Source organism: Sprattus sprattus (assembly GCF_963457725.1).
Source record: "Sprattus sprattus genome assembly, chromosome: 10".
Lineage (NCBI taxonomy): Eukaryota > Metazoa > Chordata > Actinopteri > Clupeiformes > Clupeidae > Sprattus > Sprattus sprattus.
The window spans coordinates 21,103,092-21,125,232 of record NC_137908.1 but is presented as its reverse complement, the minus strand read 5'-3'; the positions used below and the strand labels follow the sequence as shown (position 1 = coordinate 21,125,232).

The window sequence follows — 22,141 nt, the reverse complement described above, 5'->3', positions numbered from 1 at the left end:
ATTCAGCCCAATTTCGATCCATAAGAGACACCATGTTTTCCTGTTCCTCTGACATGGATTGGTCTATTCATTTTTACTTTAAATCCTTACAGAACATTTACAAAATCATTTAAATCTTTTTTACTAAATACTTGGCAGGGACATGCACATGAATTATGAAGGGCCTTTGCTCTGCCCTGGAAAAAAAGGGCAACACGTTCATTTTTGTAACTGCCCCCGCCACGCCCCCTCCCCCTGTGCGAATATTCTGCCTTGATCAGTTAAAAAGGTGAAATTGTAAGGGTCGATCACTAACCACCGCCGTCGCCACGGTATCAGTATCGTTGTAATCACTATTTAAAATAGACCTCCATGGAAATGTGGTTCTGCTGTTTTCATGAATCTTGAGTGATCACCTCTCTGGTCACCAGGAAAATGAGTGATCACCTCTCTGGTCACAAGGAAAATGACACTGGGACAATATCATATTCATTTCACCTTGATTGTTTGACTAACTTCAACCATTTCAGTTCCACCAATTCTAGCTTCATCCCTGCCATGCAGACCTGGTTAGTTGAGAGGAAGCCTGCATGAGCATATCAGTGAACAAAGGGTTTGGCAGGTGTGGAGGCAACAGAGGCAAGCCAGTCACCCACACCCTCCATGCCATATTGCTGAAAGAGAATGTCATGTTCTCCTTCCAGAATACATTTTTATTATGCCTGTACTTATACATGTCAGTTAAAACCTTGTATAATGTGTGTTAGTTGTACCATCATAACACGCGCACTGTGTACTAGGAAGAGCTGACTTAAGCCAGTGCATAACAGATCTATTTCAGAGTAAATCCATTCATCTTGATCCTCGTCTCTGTGCTTACTGAACATGTTTTCCTGTGAACTCACTGCTCACCCTTCTTGGCCAAGAAAGGACCTGCTGCTCCAAGCTGCACAAGTGCTGGTAAACAAACAAGGTTTGAATCTCTGCAAATTATGCCTCTAGTTCTGTCAAGTCTGTAAGCATCTGTTACAAATCTGTCAAAGCTCGGATAGCATGAGATATCATGTAGTTTCATGGCATAAACTTTTCAGTTTGAACTAGTCAAGTCAGAAATGCCAGCCAAGTAGTGTGAATAGCTTTCATCTAATTTCGGTCAGACAGACAGAGAAAGAGTTGGGTAAACAAACCTAGTGAGACCCCACCCCCCCTTTCTAGCCACATGGGTTTGTTGTTGATTGTTTTCCAGAGATGGGGAGGTGGATGGATCGGAAGGGGGGGGGGGGGGGGGGGTGGTCTCATTCAGAGGCCAGAGCGTCCCTCTGGAATGCCCTCCTCGCCCACACAGAGCTGGAGAGTACACCAGTCTCCAGACGGGAACTCGACCCCCTTAAGCCACTGAATAGTATGAGAGTGAGACAATGTTTCTGAGCTGCTTAATGATACCCCACCATGGGACCTGTACAGCAAGTGGGTGGAAAAAAATATAAGTTGTTGTTTCCACTGGCCAATGAACTAAGCTCTCATGATAGCTGAATTCGGAATGAGAAGATGATAAGGTTCTGAATAACGGCAAATATTCTGAACACTACAACTACTTACTCTCTATTTGTGCCCTTTTTGTATCTGGCCCATTGATTACTTTCCCTGTCAGACAGAATTAGTTGGCTTTGGGGTCAAAGGTTACATTATTTCAGGAAGCGGAAAGTATGTCTGGTATGTCCATTCGTCCTTCCTTCCTCTCTTTCGAAGGCAAACACTAATGAACTTGTCCGAGTCTTTCCGTCCTTGCACAAGTATTTCCACAAAGAGCTAAATGAGAAATTGGTTTAATTTAATAGATCTGCATCCTGCTAATTACAGTAATTGCTGTACAACACAGCTAGCTCTGCTTAACTTAGACGATGACCGCTGGCTTTCTTCTTACCAATCTTAAGAGTACAGCCTTACCGACTGGTCTGTCCTTCTCATGTCTGCATTCACCACGGGAGCACAGAATTTTGTTAAGTAACATCTCAGTCTGAGAGGAAGAGAGAGAGAGAGGCACAGGCACCGGAAAGAACGAGCCAAATATCACGAGAGAGGGATTTTGAGAGACTTAAGTGTGTATGTGTGTGTGTGGGAGAGACCCTGAGAGAGAGAGAGAGATAGAGAAAGAGAGAAAGAGAGAGAGGGAAAGCGTAGGCTAATGAGATTTGCTTGTGTGGCTCCTGCAGCATGTTGAGTGGGTTCACACAAGCAGGGCCACACATGAGCTCCTACTGTGGCGACTCCTCCAGCAGCCACTTCCCAGGAAGCTCAAGGTGGATTCGCTGATTATCCGCACACAGCGCAACGGAGGAAGTCTGCATTTGAGATTTAACACTCGTTAGCTGGTCAGAAATTCCAGATTAGGCTGATTATGGACCTCATTCATAGGAAAAAGCTCTTATGTGGTTTATTGCAAGCTGATTTCACATCCGCTCAGTAAAGAAAAGAGCCATTCAATCTGCTAGATAATTTTTTGTCCATTCATTCATTCTTTCTATTCTTTCTATTCATTCTTATTGATTTTATTTCCTTCCTGTGGCCCATTTTTATAGCAACATTCCATACCTCCTTGCAACCAGTATACGGCTGCCAACAATATTTAAAAAAATGTGAATGTTGTCGTATGCATAACATGTACACTGTGTTCCTTATAACAACGCGCTGTTTCCCATCGCAGTCAATGCAATTACAAATGAATTTTCTTGCATGTATATCACACACGCACACACACACACACACACGCACACATACACACACGCACAAACACACATGCACACACACACACACACACACACACACACACACACACACAAACACACTCTTCCTGTTGCCACTTTTCCTTCTCGCAAAACAGGTGTAGAATGGTATGTTCTCTCTCTCTCTCTCTGACTGTGAACACACCTATAAAATATTCATCTTGTAATGGTTTGAATGGAAGCAAGTGTAACCCTTTGAGAGTCATTGTTTCCCCTTCAGTGTGAAAGCTGAGGCATTTTTGAGGTCAGGAAACAGAGCTCTTGGTAGCTGAAGGACTCCTACCAGCAGCCTCTTACCAGCCTTCATTCTGTTTGCCAAGATAAAGGGATTAAAGAGACCAATCATCAATGAAAGACAAGGAGATGTTCATGTTTTTCTATGTGTACCCACACACGCACCCCCCCCCCCCCTCCCCCCTCACACACACACACACAAACATCCATAGACACACACAAACACAAACATAATACACACATAATTAAGTACCAACTCTCCTAGTTGCACACAGACACACACATCCAATTATCCCCTCATTGTGCACTGAAAAGGACTGCTGGGCCCTCAGCTGTCTCAGGAGAGTGCTGAAAAGTACAGGTGCTTTTCTCCTTTTCTCCTTTTCTCTCGCCTTCAATCATAGCGAGGCCATGGGACCACCCACATCTCCAGGTCACATTAGTGAGATGGCGAAAGGTGTCACTGTGGCCCTGATTAGGGTCTTGTGCCCCGTCCCTCATGATAAGCAGCAGGCAGTCTGCCGAGGCTGAGAGTTCATTTCCTTTTTTATGCAGTTGTGAATAGCTAGTGTCAGCACATGCCCCAGATAAACCTTAAGTCATATTATAGAATTGTGCGTATCTAATTCCTGAATAGACCAGAGCATAAAACAATTCATATTTCTAGTTTGTGTTACAGATAAATTCATCTAGTTCGGAAGAAGATGACGCATCATCCAGCAACACAGATTCTGGTTGCCTTACTTGTTGCTGGAGAGTTACACAGCACTTTACGTTCTCTCACCACCTCCCTGTCCCTTCACTCCAAGTGCTAGGTGCTTTTCTAGCTAAACTCGTCTCAGCTTCACGCCACCACTACCAACTCTGCGGAATGCCTCGCAGGCACAAACCGGTTAGATCTAGTTCCTGTTAAGCCATCTTATCTCTAGTCGAGCAGGCTTCCTGTCAGAAATGCAGCGGCTTGATTGCTCCATAATGACACTGGGCTGGGCTCCAGGCCTGCCTTGGCGCTGCTGTGGCGAAGCCTGGTCATGTGACCTACTGCCACTGCGACACACCGTGCAGCTCCATTCATAGTAGCCCGATCAATGGGGCGGATATTGGTGTGTGTGTGAGTGAATGTGTGTGTTCGACTACATGTGACTCGCTTGCTCCCTGTGGCTGGATCAGTCTCTCTCTCTCTCTCTCTCTATTTCTCTTTGCCTGTCTCTCAACTCTCATTCTTTTACTTGGACCTTTCTCTCATCATCCTCTCTTTAGAGCTCTCTCTCTATGTCTTTTTTTCTCCGATTCTTAGACTCTCTCTCTATTTTTCCTTCATTCCCTATCTCTCTCCAGCCCTTGTCTTTTCAGCTGAATGATAAGCGGCGGTGGCGAGCTGAATGGGAGCAGGCAGCCCCCCCCCACCCCTCTCTGATGCAGCGCGGCTCTCTGCTGTACTCTGATGACTAACTCGGCTGTGCCGCAGCACAGATCAGGAGCTGCACTCGAAAAGCTTCACTTCCTGCCCAGCTCCCCAGACACCCTTTCCTGAATAATCATTCAGAAGGCATTTCGGCAGATCCTGAAGTCATTCACTGATATATATACAGTATATATTTAGTTTTTTAACATGGGGGAACATTTATGATTTATTAGAGAAACACATTATATAATTGTCCAGTAACTGACACCTGAAAGACAGAAATTCTCTTGGTAACGCTAATCCATGATCTATCGTATATTGTAATGCCGAGTGTGGTCTCCATGGAAACACAAAAGGTGCTGTGGGGGGTCAGGGTGGGGTGCACATTAGGAGGTCTGGGATGTTCATTGAGCATAAACATGGACATCTCCATTTCCAATGCAAAGTGGCTTCTTGCTGACATAATACTAAGACACCAGGGAATTTGATCAAGATAATATTTCCTGTTTCAAAACATTTTCTACCTAGGTCTTCCAACTCCACCATGCACTAAATATACTGTTATTTTTATGTAAGGATGTATATAATTTTGATCACATATAACATATTTTTAAACGTATGGCAAAGTAGTGAATTCATACAACTCTGTAGAAGGAAGATAATACATAGGGTGAGGGTCAGCATATTTGTAAGCATACTGCATACCTCTTTAAATATAGTTACTCACTTAGCTCAAGTGATCACTCTGATGCTCACTCTTTGCACTCACTCTCATGCTTTGTTTCCTTTCGCTCAGTTAAGCAGTGATTCTTGTATGACTGCAGATTAAACTGACAAGAGAGGTGATCTGATTGAACCCACCTGTTAGACTGAGTATCATCAAGTCATAATATGGTAATGGCAGGGACGTGCAGAGGAGGGGGTTAAGGTTGCCTGGGCAACTCCCCGTTTGCCCTCCTCGACTCAAGTTGCCCCTCCGAAAGAAAATTATAATTTCTTTTAAATAGTATATTGGCTGCAGAATTTCACGTATGCCTAGATTTAAAAAAATCTTGCAGAGGAGGGGGCGGCGGCGGTTAGTGATCAACCCTGCCAATTTAACAGTTTCAAGTGATTTGGCAGAATATGCGCGCAGGGGGAGGGGGCATGGCGGGGCCGGTTACAAAAATTAACGCGTTGCCCTTTCTCTCCAGGGTAGAGCAAAGGCCCTTCAAAATTCCTCTGCACGTCCCTAGGTAATGGGAAATGACTTTGGATGCTATTCTACTCAAGTGTATTTCTCTGCTTCCTGTGTAGGAGCTACAGCCCTGCACCATTCCAGGGTTCTCACTAGGTAATTACACGCATTTGCCATGGATGACAGAAGATCATTTCCTGTGTGAAAAAGAATGCAGGAAAGCTTCCTGTAACTGGGTCAGGTCTGAACCCCAGCTTGGTGTTGCCTTGGACGTTTCTTTTCAGTTGTAGTTTTTGAGCAAATCCCAGGCAGGTAGAGAATTGACTGGATTCTCTCCATCATGCTGAGATCATGGTTCATGAAGGCACCAGTGTGGGTGTTTCAAAGCTCTCTCTCTCTGGATTTGAGTCCAAAAATGCCCCTTTTTTCAACATCCCTTCATCAAGGACTGGCAAGACATGTTATTTCACAGCCATTGACTGCTGCTAAATAAGCACACGGGGAACATGGGCTCAGTCAATAATGGAGAGCTGGTGACTCATCCCTAAGCAGTGCTGTGGAGGTAGACTAAGGCATTAATGGAGCCTGGTGAAGATCTGTGGGTCAGGCCTGTGTTCAGCTGAAAGAGAGCCAAAAGGAAGCGTTCTGTCAATGACCTTTCACTTAGTAATTAGTCAGGGGGCTGTATTGATGCTCGAACCAGTTTGCATTTGGAACACACTGTATCTGTCTTGACTTGTTTAACTGGGGATTTTGAAAGAAGCTGTAAGCTGGTCATTTATAATCCCTGTCCTACACATCCATGAATGAGGCAAGGTTTATAGGCGATGAGCCAGGGACTAGTCACTCTGAATGAAGGGATGAGTGAGGATACAGTCAGTCAGTTGCACATTTCACACAGTGTCACTGACTGCTTGCTCTTAATACCATCGGACAGAGAAGATGAAAATCTCTCATGCTTGGCTTATGTGTAAAGGGACTAACACTGACTTTAGTGTAACAACACTTCCTTCTTTATTTGTATATCTTCGAGAATTAAAGGGATGTAAACAGATAAGTAAGACAGTAATTATTTGTGAAATTATTATGATAAATATGTCACTACTACAGACCATTAGTGGTTATGATGTGACATGGGTTATATACTGCCTGGCCTGTCATATAATTGTGATTCTGTTGTGTTGCTTGTTGTTGCTTGCTGTGTATACATGCAAAAAATATATTTATATAATGTGTACATTGACCTAATGGATATAGTTAGAAATGACCAAAAACAAATGACCACCGCAGAGGCCAGATTTAAAGCAGCATAATGTGATATTTTGCCTGGCTTCAAGTGGCCAAGTCAGACTGGTGAGACTTGTTCATGCTGGCATATCAAACAGCCTGTAGTACAGGACTATGTCATTTATATAGGCCTTTTTAACCACTGGGGCAGAGAACAAAGTCTAACCAAACATTACCTCACCTTTAAATGACATCCTGTATGCCAGCAAGTCTGGCACACCACTATGGAAGACCTGACACATGGAGGAGGAGTTATAAATCATGAGCCTTCTGTACCTTGAGCTGGGCTGTCACAATTAAGCCCTTCGCTTCATAAATGTATTCTTCCTTTCTCACTGAACAGGAAATAGGGGCCATTTTTAGCGCTGCCAGGGCCCACACACGCCCATGTGGGCGAGGCAGGAGGCTCATGGGAAGAGAAGTGGTGGCCTGAACTCTGTAATCTGGAGTGCCCGTCAGCAGCTTGCCTCTGACTCATCCTTCCTGCTGACAGATGAGGAACTGGGGAACTGAGGGACGCCAGAGCCTGCCTTCCTCTTCCTCCTCCTCTTCCTCTCTAGGGCCTCCCCGCTCTTTCCTGTCCCTTCTCCAGCACCCAGAATCTGCTCATGACTGCCTTGGTTTTCAAAGAAGTTTCTCATAGGGATACCATTAGGTGTCGTCATTCATCTGTTAGTTCAGACCCTGACATCTGACAAAAAAAAAAAAAAAAAAACGATATTTGGTCTTCAATGTGAACTTGATTCATTCTAAACGGACTGTTGCCTGGTTTGAGTAGTGTTGTATTTTTCTGTCAGTTGGAGCATTTTGAAACGGTTTTCAATATTGCCAAGCGATGTTCCCTCCACAGGCTTGATGGAACAGTATTCCTTTCAAATGGAGCTGCCATGGGTAAATAGAATGGTATTCTACTGTCTTAAAAACGCTCATCACAGCTTCTTGTCAGTGTCCTCACCTGATATCAACTTGACTTGAAAATAAAGTGTGCTCTTACTGTACATGTTTCATCTAAACTGTAGTGCTCTGTTCAAATAAGCTGACTGGAAAGGAGGACTCGGTCTCAACTAAACCAAAACCATTTTTGAGCCATACACTAGAAACTAAAGCAGCTTTGAGGCATTCAAGCACTAGTTGCATTCCTTGAGATAATCCAAGATTTTTGTGGCTGATGAATTAGGTTGGTTTGAAATTAGTTTTCATTCAAACTGGTGGAAGGAGGGGCCCTTGACTGGATGCATTGCACATTGCCTCTTCAAAAGGAGGTTCAATGAGCACTGTTTCGGTGTTATACTTTGAACATGCTTGCCTTTCCCATGGCTAGTTTGAACCTTAAGTAGTACCATGTAACCTCTTCCTGCACTTTGGACTGGGGTGATTACTTGTTTGCTCGAACAACAAACAGTAGATAGCATTAGCTACATTACAGCAACAGTATGCAGGTTTTTTAGTGCTTTGAGGTGTGTTTTTCTAGGTCAATAGTGATTTGATGGTATATGGTCACATGAGGACATATCACACACCTGTCCTTCTCATTAGCCGCCTAGTCCATTCACATTTTGTGCTCCAATTTGGAAACTCCACAAGAAGAGTTACCCAACTAGATAGTGTTTAACAGCACCAACTGTGCATTTGTGGCTGTTTGCAAGGCAGGCCTGTTGGCATTTAGGAAGTTAGCTTGTTAGTTTTAGATGAAAGCTCCTCAAGTCTATTGACGGTTCACTTTCAGGTGTAATTCTGGTTCTGTCCCTCCTAACTACAGGTATCTTCATATGGTTACTGTGAGGTAAATTAAGACACAACAAGCCGCCACTTATTTCATGGACACAACAATCTACGGGTCATTATAAAACAGCTTATTTGGCTATTTTGCAACTCTGTAAGGTTCCTTCTGAGGTTGACAATAAGGGAGAAGATGATTGCCAAAAAGACAGAGATACAGGCTTCAGGCAATAACATGACCGAGGTTACTATGCAGGGAAACACCTGTTATATCACGCTCTGTAAAAAAAGTTCGACTACATTAATTGAAGCTCTCGCTCTCTCTCTCTCTCTCTCTCTCTCTCTCTCTCTCTCTCACACACACACACACACACACACACACACACACACACACACACACACACACACACACACACACACACACACACACACACACACACACATACACACCCACACACATGCATGCAGAGGTATTTGGGCATGTGTGACCTGTAATTCCCTAACAGTCTTGGAGCCTACAGCTGTACTTGTGTAAGTCACCCTTCCCTCCTCTCCCCATCTCTCCTGTGTTCTTTTCTGTAACACACTCTCACTCATTGAACTCTTGAGGTGGTGGACTGGCAACATTCCAGGCACCTTCAACGACAGCTTAGTTCACACAGTGTCATTTGTGAAGCAGCCATTCATTGAGTTGATTAATGTTCCTGCACAGAAGAATGTATAAGTGCTCACATGGTGGCAGTGAAATAGTCTTGGTCTCATCAGCATTATCATAGAAAAACCTGCTCTGATAAGTGCGGTGAATGAGTGTGTTTCAGTAAATAGCCCTTTTGGCAACACAGTAAAGTAATATTAACAAAGCATCCCTCTTGACCTCTTGTTATAAGCCACTATGTTAATCTGATGCTGGAGAACTGTTATAAAACAAGAGTTTACATCCCACTATTCTTTTACGTCTTGGGTGTTCGGCATTTTACGAGGTCATTACACTATAGCAAAAGATACATTATCAGCCACAAAAAACAGCAAGCTGTCCCTGAGACACAGATTGCTCAATATGATCGTGATTAAAAATACCAATGAAGTGTATATGTCTGTGTCTCTGTGTGTGACACGAGCACAATGAGTCACCAGACAGGCCTTACATAACTTAATCACTTTTCCCATACAGTGCAATTCTCCTTCCAACCACACCCTATCTTCTCCCACTCCACACCTGATTGATAGCACTGGTGATGGCAGTGTTCTTGGGCAGGCACCACATCTGTCCTCCTAATGTATCCCTTAAATGTCCTTGGTCACATTAACACCTGCTATTTATAGCTCTGTCTTTTCATCTGACACATTCTACTGTATAGATGCTCTAGAATCTTAATTGAGGAAGTGCTATGTGTAGAGACAGGCTGGAATATATGTGTGTGCTTATGTTCATGACACCACATTAGACACACAGGGCTAGTGTGAGCTGCATCCAGCTGCTCCATGCCTGCATTGATTCATTGTGCTGTTTTGTGTGCTGCATTTCTCTCTCTTTCTCTCTCTCTCTCTCTCTCTCTCCCTCTCTCTCTCTCTCTGTCTCTCTCTCTCTCTCACTCTGTCTGTGTGTGTGTGTGTGTGTGTGTGTGTGTGTGTTTGTGTGTGTGTGTGTGTGTGTGTGTGTGTGTGTGTGTGTGTGTGTGTGAGTGTGAGTGTGAGTGTGTGAGAGAGAGCTATGACTCCGGGCAGTGCCAGCCCCAGATGAGCCGCAACAGCTGGCTCCCATTCAAATCAGCTGCCCCTCATTCAGTTTCTCTGCCAGCCAATCACAGAAGCTGATCTCATCCAGAAGGGAAGGAGCTTCCACCCCCCGCTTTGTTCCCTCCAGTCTGCTCTTCATTCTAGTATGCCAAAGTCCCGCCCATCCCTGCAGTGTGAGCAGAGACTCAACCAATCCAGTAGAGGGGCGTGTGAATGGTTGTGTGTACTGCAGTGGTGGTGGGAGCAGCTGTGGGGTGGTGCTTACGGCTCAGGGACAGAAGAGGACATAGCGCACACACACACACACTCACACACTCTCACACACACACACACACACACACACACACACACACACACACACATTTCTCTGCTTTCTACATTACACCACCCTCCCTCTGACTCTCTGTCTCTCTCTCTCTTACACAGTCCCGTCCTCTCACATCTTTTCCTTTCTTTCCAAAGGCTTTCAGGACAGAACACCACTGAACACCCCCCCTCCATCTACCCCCATCTCTTCCGCTCCTTAGCTATCCACATGACTTCATTGGAGTGGGCTGGCAGCTATTCCCACATGGAGGAGGCAAAATGTCAAACGCTCCAGGGTCCCTCGTGCAGAGCTCCCTCATTGAAAGAGAGAGAGAGAGGCATGAAAGAATAAAATAGGAGGAGGAGGAAATTAGATTGACAAGAGACCAGATACGCCCCCCTTTTTACCCCATTGGAGATGACAGGTCTATTCCATGTGTACACAGGCTGTCTGCAAAGCCAGTCACAGCACGGGGAAGTGTGTCACTGGCATGGCTCTCCTACTTCCTCAGTGCTCCCCCCTTCCTTCCCCCTTGGCACATTGGCTTTGCCAGGGCACCGGAAGATGGCTTTAACATGGATGTGGCAACACACGAATGACGTCGCTAAAAGAGGGAAAAGAGAATCCACCTCAGGGACTGATTACAGCATACTGCAGTGTAATGGCTTCCAAAGGGCCTCCCTCCATCTTTTTATCTCTCAAATGCTTTGACTCTCACTCTTCTCTATTTTTCTCCAATGGTCACCTGTCCTTTTTTTCCTAGTTTGAACTTGGCTTCATCTGAGTCTTGTTGTAATGTGAGACGCCACACAGTGTACACAGTTCCCTCTAATGTGAGCCACATGTACTTCTAGGCGTTTCTGTGGCTTTACTCTGTGCTGACTCTCCAATTCAAAGTTCTGTGACAGGTTCCAGGATGTGGGTGGGACATTTTATCCCCCTCTTTTCTCTTTCTCTCTCTCTCTTTGCTTTCACTCTCTCCTCCACACACTGGCTTTCGTTTTTCTCTCTCTCTGTCTGTCTGCTTCCTAGGATCTATCCTGTTTTGAGTGGGTGTACTTTAACTGCAGTAATTATATAGCATTGGTGAAGGGAGTTATATTTTACTAGGTTTATTTTACACTGTTGCTCTGGTGATCCCTGCCTTGAGTGGACTAAGTACCTGTACCTCATTTCCCTCACCAACAACCTGTGGTCTTGGCCCTCAAGGATGGCTCTCTGCTGCATGGAGTGGGGCCACTAGCAGACAGGCAGGGAATATGCAGAATGGCAACAGGGAAGGCCACAAGTAGACAGGCAAAAAAGAGGGCTACTGGCACCCATCAGATACAGTGGACAGAGCCCGTCAAATGAGGTGTTGTGCAGAAGAAAAGAAACCTTAAAGGAAGAGGTGTCGGAAGGCAGCTGTGAAATGCTGTTTTACTGATTCGCTGTGGTAGCGACTAGAATAAACACATAGTTTTTGTTGTTTAGGATTGTTGGAATTGTGTAAAGCTTCATTGGCAAGTGATACTGTGGTTTAAGAGTTTTTGTCAGATGTTAATGCATTTTAGTATACTGCAAAAGTACCATTACTTAATTCAACTCATATAACACGGACCTCAGGGTATCAGTAGCACCCGATCTAATCTCTATGCAATGTGCAATGCATAACTGATTACATCAGCATGACTTTGTGCTCCCTCTGACCAACCTCTCACAGAAGATGACCCCATGCGGCAAAGCCATGGAAAATGTTTATGATGAGTGCAAGACATACATGTAGTACCTGACATATGTGATTACATATAATTTTCTATTATTATTATTTCTTTTAATTATATAATTTATTATTATTATTTCTTTCTTTTATTTCCGTATCTCTCTCTCATGCCCTGCCAAGGGACAACTGATGAAAACTAGCTAACTTAGCTGATTCTGGTGCATTAACATTTTTTGGGGGAAATGTTTATCAATGTACACTATCCCTTTTCAAATAAACGCATAAACAAACAAATAAACAAACATATGTGATATAACTGCTGCAGCACTACATCCTGTAAGAAGTGTCAGCATCTCTGTACAGAGTGGAGGTTGTGCTGGATAGCACCATGAAAGGGGTCTCAGAGTCACGCACATTAAAAGTGGCATATCAAGGGTCCCTCTTGGATTCCCTTGAAATGTTGCACATCTTCAGCTGGTATTGTCTCAAAGGAGCACCTGCCTGTTTTCTTCTGTGCTTTTACAAATTTAAATCCGTTGTAATCACCTTTGGAATGTAGATTTCTTTAACCAAAATCCAGCTCAGCAACAATGCAAACACTTTTTTCGGGCTTTCAGCCTCAAGCCCTATTGCTCAACTACTGGCAATTCATTATTCACACAATTAATCAGCCATATCCCTGTGGGTCCTCATTCTCTTCGTTGCCTGGACTTAGAATGTTTTTATTTTCACAAGTGTAAGGCTCTCTCAAGTGAGAAACTGCATTCTGTTACTCAAGTGAAGATTTACCCTTGTCCTTTCAGGGTTGGTTTGTCAGCAGGGATGTCTGTGTTGATGTAGACAAGAGTTATGCGATGATGTCACACACACAGAAACACTGCTATTCTCTTGAGAATCCAAAGCAGGTACAAATGTCTTTGCCTAACAGTTAATTGTGTCTCAATTGCATTATGTATGAGTGAGGATGGCACAGTTGGATATGACTAGTTGCTCATCTGAGGACTGATGTCATTTAAAGGAGATGCGGAAGACCTTTCCTCTCCTCTGATGTAATCACACAAGCATACATAATTCAGCTAAATCAAGCCCTCTGCGTTCTGCATAAAGTAGCTTCCATAGCTGCAGTCTGTCTCTCAGCCCAAGATCTCTGGAAGTAATGAAATGTAAACATCTATGTAATATCCTGTTTCACACACACCATTCTAAACCAATAATACCATGTGATGACTTCTGTTCCAAAAGATATCTACAGTTCATTCTTCAGAAAGCTTCGACAGCATTTATTTTTCAAGACCACGCACTTGCTGAAGATGGGTGGGTGAAATAATGATTTATTTTCCTCCTCGTTTCCTCTCAGCCTCTCTCTCCACGGCTTCTTTGGAAGAAGAAGCACTTTCCCTTTCAGATAAAGACCCCCTCACCCTCTTTAACAATCCACACAGTACTGTCCAAACAGTTAGGTGAGCTCCCTGGAGGGATTTGTTCAAATCACCCAGACAACAAAGGGAGTTTTGCGAGGAGATCTCGCTGGTTCTTACAGATGAAAGACCTGGGAAGGAGCGGGGCTTAGAGATGAAGCTAGCCTAGCGCTGGGACAGACCATGTGATTCCTGCTGTGGTTCCTCCGGCTGCTGTTATGTAAGCATCATGGTTAACCTTCATGCTATGTAAGGAACTGGCAGCTGGAGGGAAATGGCTTTCCCTTTCCTGGTGGTCTTTCCTGTCTGCATTTCTGACTAGGGGAGTTGCCATCACAAGTGATATGTAATTGTAATTCTTCTCCAATTCAAATATCCAAAAAGTTTACTTGAATACGTCCAACAGATTTGCAGTTTCCTGTAAAGCTATGCCTGGCGTGTAAATGGAGGCTGGAGGCCCTGAATGCAATGCTTGTGAGAGGGGAGCCGCGGTAGCATCAGCAATGAATGAAGGGTCTAAATATAGGATGCTGCGTGATTACTTCAGCTTCAGAGGAGCTTTGCCACGCTTGAGCAGCGAGTGTTCACAGAGGAGGAGAGGAGATGAGAGAGAGAGAGAGAGTGTGTGAGAGAGAGAGAGAGACAGAGAGTGTGTGTGTGTGAGAGAGAGAGAGAGAGAGAGAGAGAGAGAGAGAGAGAGAGGAGAGAGAGAGAGAGAGAGAGAGGTGCACTGTGAGGCTTAAAGATATTCCAGGTTGTGTGATTTGTGCACGAGATCTACTCCACATCACATGGCCTTTGATGATACCACAACACACAGGAACGGCAGGAGGAGGGGTTTCCTGATGCTCTCCACTTCATACCCTCATCAACTCATCTTAAATACGTACAGTGGAGAAAACTGCACTGGCATCCTCTGTTATACTGGGATAAACTAGACATCCGCTTCCATCTGAATGGTCAGAGCAGAGTGCTGAAAAAGAATAAACAACATCCTAATTGGTCTGTTCATTTTCTGTACCCTGTGCTAGTGTATGATTGATTTGCCACACCACCAAAACACGAGCAATGTTCTCCAATCAGCAAGAAATATATCCCTGTAGTTTTGTATAAATTAATTAAGACATAATATATTATAAATCATTTCTTAAATATTCTCCTTTGGAGGCTGATGAATGTTTCAAGACATAAATCTCTGACAATCACAGTGTGGTTCATATGCATCCGTCTTCTGAAATATATACTAACAAATTTAGATAGTAAACTATGGATCCAGATTGCTTTCACATAATTACAATTGTTGTTTGCAGATGAAAAAGATTTGCTTGCAGTTGCCTCAGCTTACCAGAACACACTTCCTGGCTACTCTAAAATAGAGCAAGATTGACACCCTGTGGACAGATTCGTGGCAACACTTGAAGATATAACGGTAGGACAACATAGCCTCTTTCCATCTCTTTCGGGCACATTTAAATGGTGTCACAAATTTTAAAACCTTAATCCGTTAAACAAATAAAAAATAAAACAAATTACTTGTGATCCAATCTTCCAAGAGGTCCAAGGGTTTACGTATGTTGCATGCATTACTGACCAAATTATTTTGACATGGGCATTTCAATAAACATAATCTCGTCAGTTGTTTGGTAGACTGTCTTATGTGTATGAAGTCATGTTACAAGTCCCAGTGGACAGAAAGTTCCAGTCCCAGAATTCCCTAAAAATTCAGAATTCATAGTTCTGTCGATGATGACACATTCTCCCGGTCCTGAGACAGCTTTTGTTCTTAGCAATTCAGCTCAACATCACAGGCTATCTTTAATTTAGTTCATAAGTTTTTATCCCATAGACCATATTATAGTCTGTTAAGGTGCTACACTATTAGGCCTACCACTTGTTGTCTTGTAGTTCATGGAAAGTTCTTATGAACATGTGAATGGTTATAAAATCATTAAAAGGTATTTAAGGCGAAATCTGCTATTGTAATTCTGGCTGCTCTCTAGGTTCAGTGTCTGGCTGTTGAGGCGAAATATCAACAGCCTTTCACCAGAATCGCGGGCCGTATTTACCAAAAAAACTCGTCGGTCAGTCATTCCTATAGGGGGCAGCACTGTTCTTAGAGTGGAGTTACATGCTTGAGCAGAGAACGGTTCTTTCAAATTTCCCACAATTCCTTCATGTGTCCTCTTCCGGTGTAGAATCACTACGTGTGGCAGGTATTAGATTTTTCTCACTGACAGTGTTCTTAATCTAAAGCAATCCTACATGTATAAAAACTTATTTTCAAGTTATTGTTCTTACGAAGTGAATAATCACTAGTCTGCTAGTTAGATGTCATTTTATTTCACAACCTTGTTACAATATGATCTTAAAAATAGTAACTGTTCTTTCACTCATCGCGGGTTTGAGTTGCTTACATGCTAAAATTGCTTAAAGCTGGCTAACTTTCGAGTTCTAGTTTACTACACTGTATGTTATCACTGATAGCCCCTAACTTACATGGTTTGCTATTATACTGGCATCTCCCTCGAATGGCTAATGAATACAGTAAACGGGAATTTGAGTGCCTAACCATTTAGGCTGGCTGATGTTTGTTGGCTAATTGCATGGTCTCCCCACCCCTCTCTTTGTGGCAGAATCAGCTACCGAAATGGCAAAGTCAAAGAATCACACCACCCACAACCAGTGTAAGTATGCTTTGTTTGTCCGTTTGAGTAATTTATCTGGAGAACCTGAGGGTACTTAAGTTGTATAATTAGATAGCAGGGTTAGCTAGCACAATCGTGCAAACGTCAAGTTGACGGTTTGATTCAGTAGAAAGTATGCTACCTGTGTGTGTCGTGTGTGTATATATCTCAATACATTTTCTTCTGAATCTTCAGCTCGCAAATGGCACAGAAATGGCATCAAGAAGCCAAAGTCTGATCGTTACGAGTCATTGAAGGGGGTAAGTTTGAATTGGCTCTTGTTGCAACATGGATGAGATACTGGTCGAATTGATACCATACGTTCTTGGACAAAAAAAAAATACGTTCGATTTCATGGTAGATACGTTTAGTGAGCCTTGCAGATTATGTTTCAAAAATCACCATGACTTCTATGTAACATGTGTACAAGCCCTATGGTGACCCTGTATCGAAAGTGGTCGTGGCATGATTGTTGCCAGATCATTGATAATGCAGGAAGAGTGAACTGAAAGTCTTTCCCGTGTTTGCTGGATCCTATATTCCTGACAAACCCTGTTTCTTTCAGACATTATTTTACTGCTCTGCACTCCAGCATAGCGTTAATATTTATCTGTTCTAGATTGTTAGAATACATAGTATTTGACAAATTGGCACATTAGTGTTGTTTCTGTGCTGTAGCCACTGATTGATTGACACCATTTAAAGAAAGGAAAAAAAACAAGCTGCTGATGCTTACCTCTAACTCCTTGTGTGTCCTGAGATTTAGTAATACTGCCTTTTTAATCATTCCTATACTGCTAAGGCTACATAACCTTTGGTTTAGCGGTATTCTAATAGTTGTGGAATAGGCACTGGAATTGCATTTGATGAAGCCAGTTGTGGCTCTTGCATATTGCTGATGGTACATCAGAACTAATACAAAAATAAATTCTAGCAGGCCATTAGAATGTTGGTTTTCTCTTTGTCTTTACTGGGCTGATGAGAAACCCATTTAAATGATTGGAGAGGATGGAACAAACAGCTGTTCATAAGTCTCAGTGGCTGAAGGCAAGCATCTGAAGCACCTGTTACTCATTTTTGGTTCAGTTTCCTTTGACTTGGGATGACCAGATTGTGTATCTTAAGTGTTTGTATGTCTATGAAAACGCAATTGATTGACTGTCATGATGCTTACACAACCCTGTGACATTAATGTAACATTGACCGCTAATCAGTTTTGCTACTCTTAACATTGATGCACTGCCACCCTGAGAAGTTTTAATCTGTTATCTGTTAAAGTGGTGCTGGTTTTCACTGTCTGTCTGTTCCTGCAGGTTTGCCCTAAGTTCCTGAGGAACATGCGCTTTGCCAAGAAACACAACAAGAAGGGGGCACCCAAGGCTGTTAAACCATGAACAGCAGACATATTCCAGAGGCACCACATATACCATCTTTCCGAAAGGACTGTGTACTACCACAACAATAAAGCCATGGTTTGTTAAGGACACTGTTGGCAACTCTCTATTTTTTTTGTAAGAAGTTAAGGTATTTTTCATGCTCATACTGTATTGGACATGACTTATTGTGACCAGATAAGCCGCCTTTTGGACAGATTAATTTGACGTTAAAACATTCCTTGGGTGTGTCCATAAAACGTTTGAGAATCTGCTTCTTGTGTGTGTGCTTTAATTTTGGTAATAACCTCTGGATTTATATGCTATGAGAAGGTAGTGCGACGTTCTGCCCTTCCAGTAGCTACACATTTGTCCATTTACCTTGCTAATGGAATGATTTTAGTCATACTGGGGAAATCTCGTTAGCTTTGTTGCTTGGCATTCCGTTTGTCCATCATAGTCAGTTTGATATAAATAGCTGTGGTCAACATGGTTAATTGTTGAAGAGGTTTACACTTTGGCATTCATTAGCTCATCCTCAGGGGCGTACTTTAGTAGTGTCAAAGTTGTAGATATCTTAGGCACGGCTTTGAGCTTGGGGTTTTGCTGGTCTTGATGAAGAGTTGTCACTTATGACAATTTTTTGTAAGCGTGTCCGCTAATGATACTCGAACATTGCTGTTGGATTGTGAAGTCGCAGCATAAGAATCCATGTGTTTTATTAAAGTATAGAAGTGCAAACTAGTTCACTCTCTTCTGGTAGTGATGCGTCATTCAATGAACTCTCTTCTGCCTTCGGCTTGTTTTGAGGCAGCCTGTGCCCCAACTAGGTTGGTAGTTGGTCCTATTTTCACGTGTTGGCAAGAAGTGAGGCAGAGGCTTCTAACAACTTTCACGCTATGGGTACTAGAAGTGGCACTGAACAGACTTATGGACCTACTATAGCATTTCTGTCAGTACGCTGATTTACCCAAATCCTTCTTTACACTTAGAGGAGTCAGTCATATCCATTACATTTTGGCCTATATAAGCTGGTGATCTAAAGAAGTTACATTTCTACTTGGTTTCAAAGTTGGATGGTCAATAGCCCAGATGTGTAATTAAAATTAATTTTGAGGATAAAATGGTTGATCTTCAAAATTGGTGGTAACCTGCATATTGTGCTGTTAACTTACCTGTCTGTTTATTAAAACAAACACTACAGCAGCATCCTTGGAGAGTTTTAAATATAGGAAATCATAAAAAAGCAAATCTTTCTTGCATAATCTTATTTTAAGCAGGCTCGCTTTGGTATGTATGGGTCATTATCATTTCTGTCATGACCCTGGCATGAGGCCAGGTCTTGTCATTGGCTTGTTTCCCCCCCTCCAAACAACTCTGACAACTGTAGTAAGCACAGATGAGGTCATGACGGACAGATGAGGGTATTCCTCTGCAGTGCACAGAGGGGTCAGACGCTCAAGTTTGGGGGATGTTGCAGCTGCCCCTCAAAGTTCACCTTAGTACTTTTGAGTTCTCGTGGTATGGTGAAAATGTTGCCGTTTGAAATATCACATGGTATGGTGGGAAACAAAAGAATGTCGGACCATCATTTAAAACAAGTAGTTTATAGCATTCCTTAACATTGATAAGTTCTAGGGGTAAAAATATATTAGTCAAGCTGATATTGAACTTATATGTTAGTTTTCTCAAGTATTTAAATCTGAGATGGCTTTCAACATTTATTATTATACTTAAAGCTGCAATTTTAATTGTGCACATACAGAAGTGATGAGACTAAAGGTACAGAATGGAAAAAAACCCTATAGTTTTTGTTTGGATAAACACGAAATCTGAACGGTATTCATGACTATAGTGAGAGATGATCCACATTTTCTACTCCACTCCTTTCATGAATTCCAGAAATTCTGAGGAGAGAATATATATTGTTCTTAGTACAAGGTCATAGAAAAACAATGTTCAAACAAACCTTAACATCATTAAAATATTCAATCATAGCATTCAGTTAAATATTTAACTAATTTAACAAAAACGGTAATAGAATTTTAAAATCCCATTTTCCATGCCTGGAAAAGTCATGAAATTCAGTAAATAACTTTTAGGTATTGGAAAAGTAATGAAATTGGTCTTTGTGTAGGTCTAATGAAAGTAATTGTACTGTTCTTGTACTCTGAAATGATGTATAACTAATCTATTACAAAAGCAAAGGAAAAGGTTATTTCAATAATTCATTAATTAGGCCCAACATGTGGCGCAAAGTACACAATCTTGTACTTGTGGGTTGTAAAATGTCCTGGAAATTTCATCAAAGGTCCTTGAAAAGTAAAAGTTTTGAATGGCAGAAATAATGGGTGGGAACCCCATAAACAGTATCTTACCATCATAATCAATTTTCCCGTCATTATTCCGGTCTCCATCTTTCATCAGTTCTTCTATGTCATCCTCTGTGATGGCTTCCCCGGTGGCGTCCAGCATCTTCTTCAACTCCTCCACATCAATGTATCCATCTCCATTTCTGGAGGACAGCATTCATTTTAAATTAGAGAAGTTGATTAAGTAGTGTGACTGAATTAAGGGGACACTGAACAGCTGTGTGTGAAAACATTTGACTCACTTGTCAAACATTCTGAAAATGTCTGCCAGCTCCTCCTCAGATTTGTTTTTGCTGTCATCCTTCATGCACCTCACCATCATAACCAGGAACTCATCGAAGTCCACAGTGCCACTCCCTGAAATGTGTCACCCAGCACATAAACACTATTGTGACAAATACATGTGGCTGTTCTAGAGCATGGATGGTATAGGAATACCCCTGAAATTGTATAAACAATTGTCCATTGAAATTATTATTATTTTCCTGGCGAGCAAACCAAGTTTCTAACCATTTAAAATAATGTCACTATCCCATTCTCTAAAAAGCACAATTCACATACAGCATTTTAATATGTGTACATGCCGACCGGCATCATAGAGATCTTTGATATGACATGTAACAAGCGGAATACAGAAGGATAAGAGTTCAACATTACCATCCTCATCCACCTCATCAATTATTTCTTGGAGTTCCTCTGGAGTAGGGTTTTGTCCTAGCATCCTCATCACTTTCCCAAGTTCTTTTGTACTAATGCAGCCATCTTCAGCATCTTGTACAAATATGTCAAAGGCAGCTTTGAACTCTATTTCATCACAGAGATAACAGTCGGATTAAAGAACACTTCTCACTCTATCAGGGAAGCAAAGACAACAACTGGTTCCAAGTCATTATCCGGGCAATGTACCAGTTGGTACTGTTGTATGAAGACATTTTTTTATGCCTAATGTGGGGTGTAGTCCAAGAATGTTCCAGGTATAACCTCAACATCCGGCTTCAATAGCCTTTGCCTTATTGATGTTAGTAGAAACTGAAACACTGAGCTGAATGGGCATATGGTATCTCATGCTGATTTGTTGTTTATTCAACAGAAATAGCATACAGGCAACTCCCTTTGAGATGGGACACACTATCTCTTAATGGTCCTGTTTATATTTTCATGACTGATTTATGCCTATGGCCCTTAGCATATCATTTGCCTGAGCCTTTTCTCCCAGGAGTGACAGGGTTATTTTCTGCTGTTAAATATTACAAGAGGTATGTACACTAGCATAAACACAGCTGTTTTACAATCTCCTCACGCAATCAAACAGACACACACTCAATAGCATAGCAGATCATACAGCATAGACTACATGCTTCGCACCATTTTTCTGCTCCTCTGTTAGTTGTTCCACCTGTATAAGGGAGATAAATTCATTTTAACAATCTGTAAAGCTTTCCTGCAGCACAAATGGTACAGGTGGTTGAGACAGACACATAATGCAAATACCATCGTTAGTGTAGAGGACAGTAAATTGGAATGGGTGGATGTGTTTTTTTATTTGAATTCTACTTTCTGAATGATTATAACATTTTTGAATTCTAACTTCAGGTGTTTTTGTCTACTTGGTATAAGGTAGTGAAAATATTGTTCAGGGATACATGCTTCAATCACGCTGCAGTCAACATTTGTTCAACGTATTTGTTTTTTTCTGGTTGCTGTGATAAAATATAATACTTTCCTATTAAAGAGGAAATATTTTATGGAAAGTTTGACTTTTCCTCTCAAGAATTATACAATTTACGTATGGTAATTATGACTCAGACATTATTTTACATTCGAAATAAATAAATAAGAACGAGATGAAGAACCAGGCTTTCACTTAGACTAAATAACGTACCGCTGCCTTGTAGATGTCATCCATGATGTTTGAGAGATGTCTTGTTAAGAGCTCCAACCCTTACTCCTCAAGTGGAAAGACC

The 22,141-nt window shown here is 42.2% G+C and overlaps 2 protein-coding genes across 2 annotated transcripts; one reads left to right on the top strand and one right to left on the bottom strand.

Moving 5' to 3' along the window:
• The first annotated feature begins 15,930 nt into the window (after nt 1-15,930).
• rpl29 (ribosomal protein L29) lies at nt 15,931-18,079 on the top strand. Its single transcript, XM_080846381.1, has 4 exons — nt 15,931-15,961; nt 16,382-16,432; nt 16,628-16,692; nt 17,746-18,079. The coding sequence occupies exons 2-4, from the start codon at nt 16,396-16,398 to the stop codon at nt 17,824-17,826; spliced, it is 183 nt and encodes a 60-aa protein (XP_080702507.1). The 5' UTR covers nt 15,931-15,961; nt 16,382-16,395; the 3' UTR covers nt 17,827-18,079.
• A 1,601-nt stretch (nt 18,080-19,680) lies between these two features.
• On the bottom strand, nt 19,681-22,083 carry LOC308371111 (troponin C, slow skeletal and cardiac muscles; the record flags this gene model as incomplete). Its single annotated transcript, XM_080845899.1, has 6 exons — nt 19,681-19,712; nt 20,184-20,320; nt 20,420-20,534; nt 20,835-20,981; nt 21,543-21,573; nt 22,060-22,083. The coding sequence occupies 6 exons, from the start codon at nt 22,081-22,083 to the stop codon at nt 19,681-19,683; spliced, it is 486 nt and encodes a 161-aa protein (XP_080702025.1).
• Between the last annotated feature and the right edge of the window lie 58 nt (nt 22,084-22,141).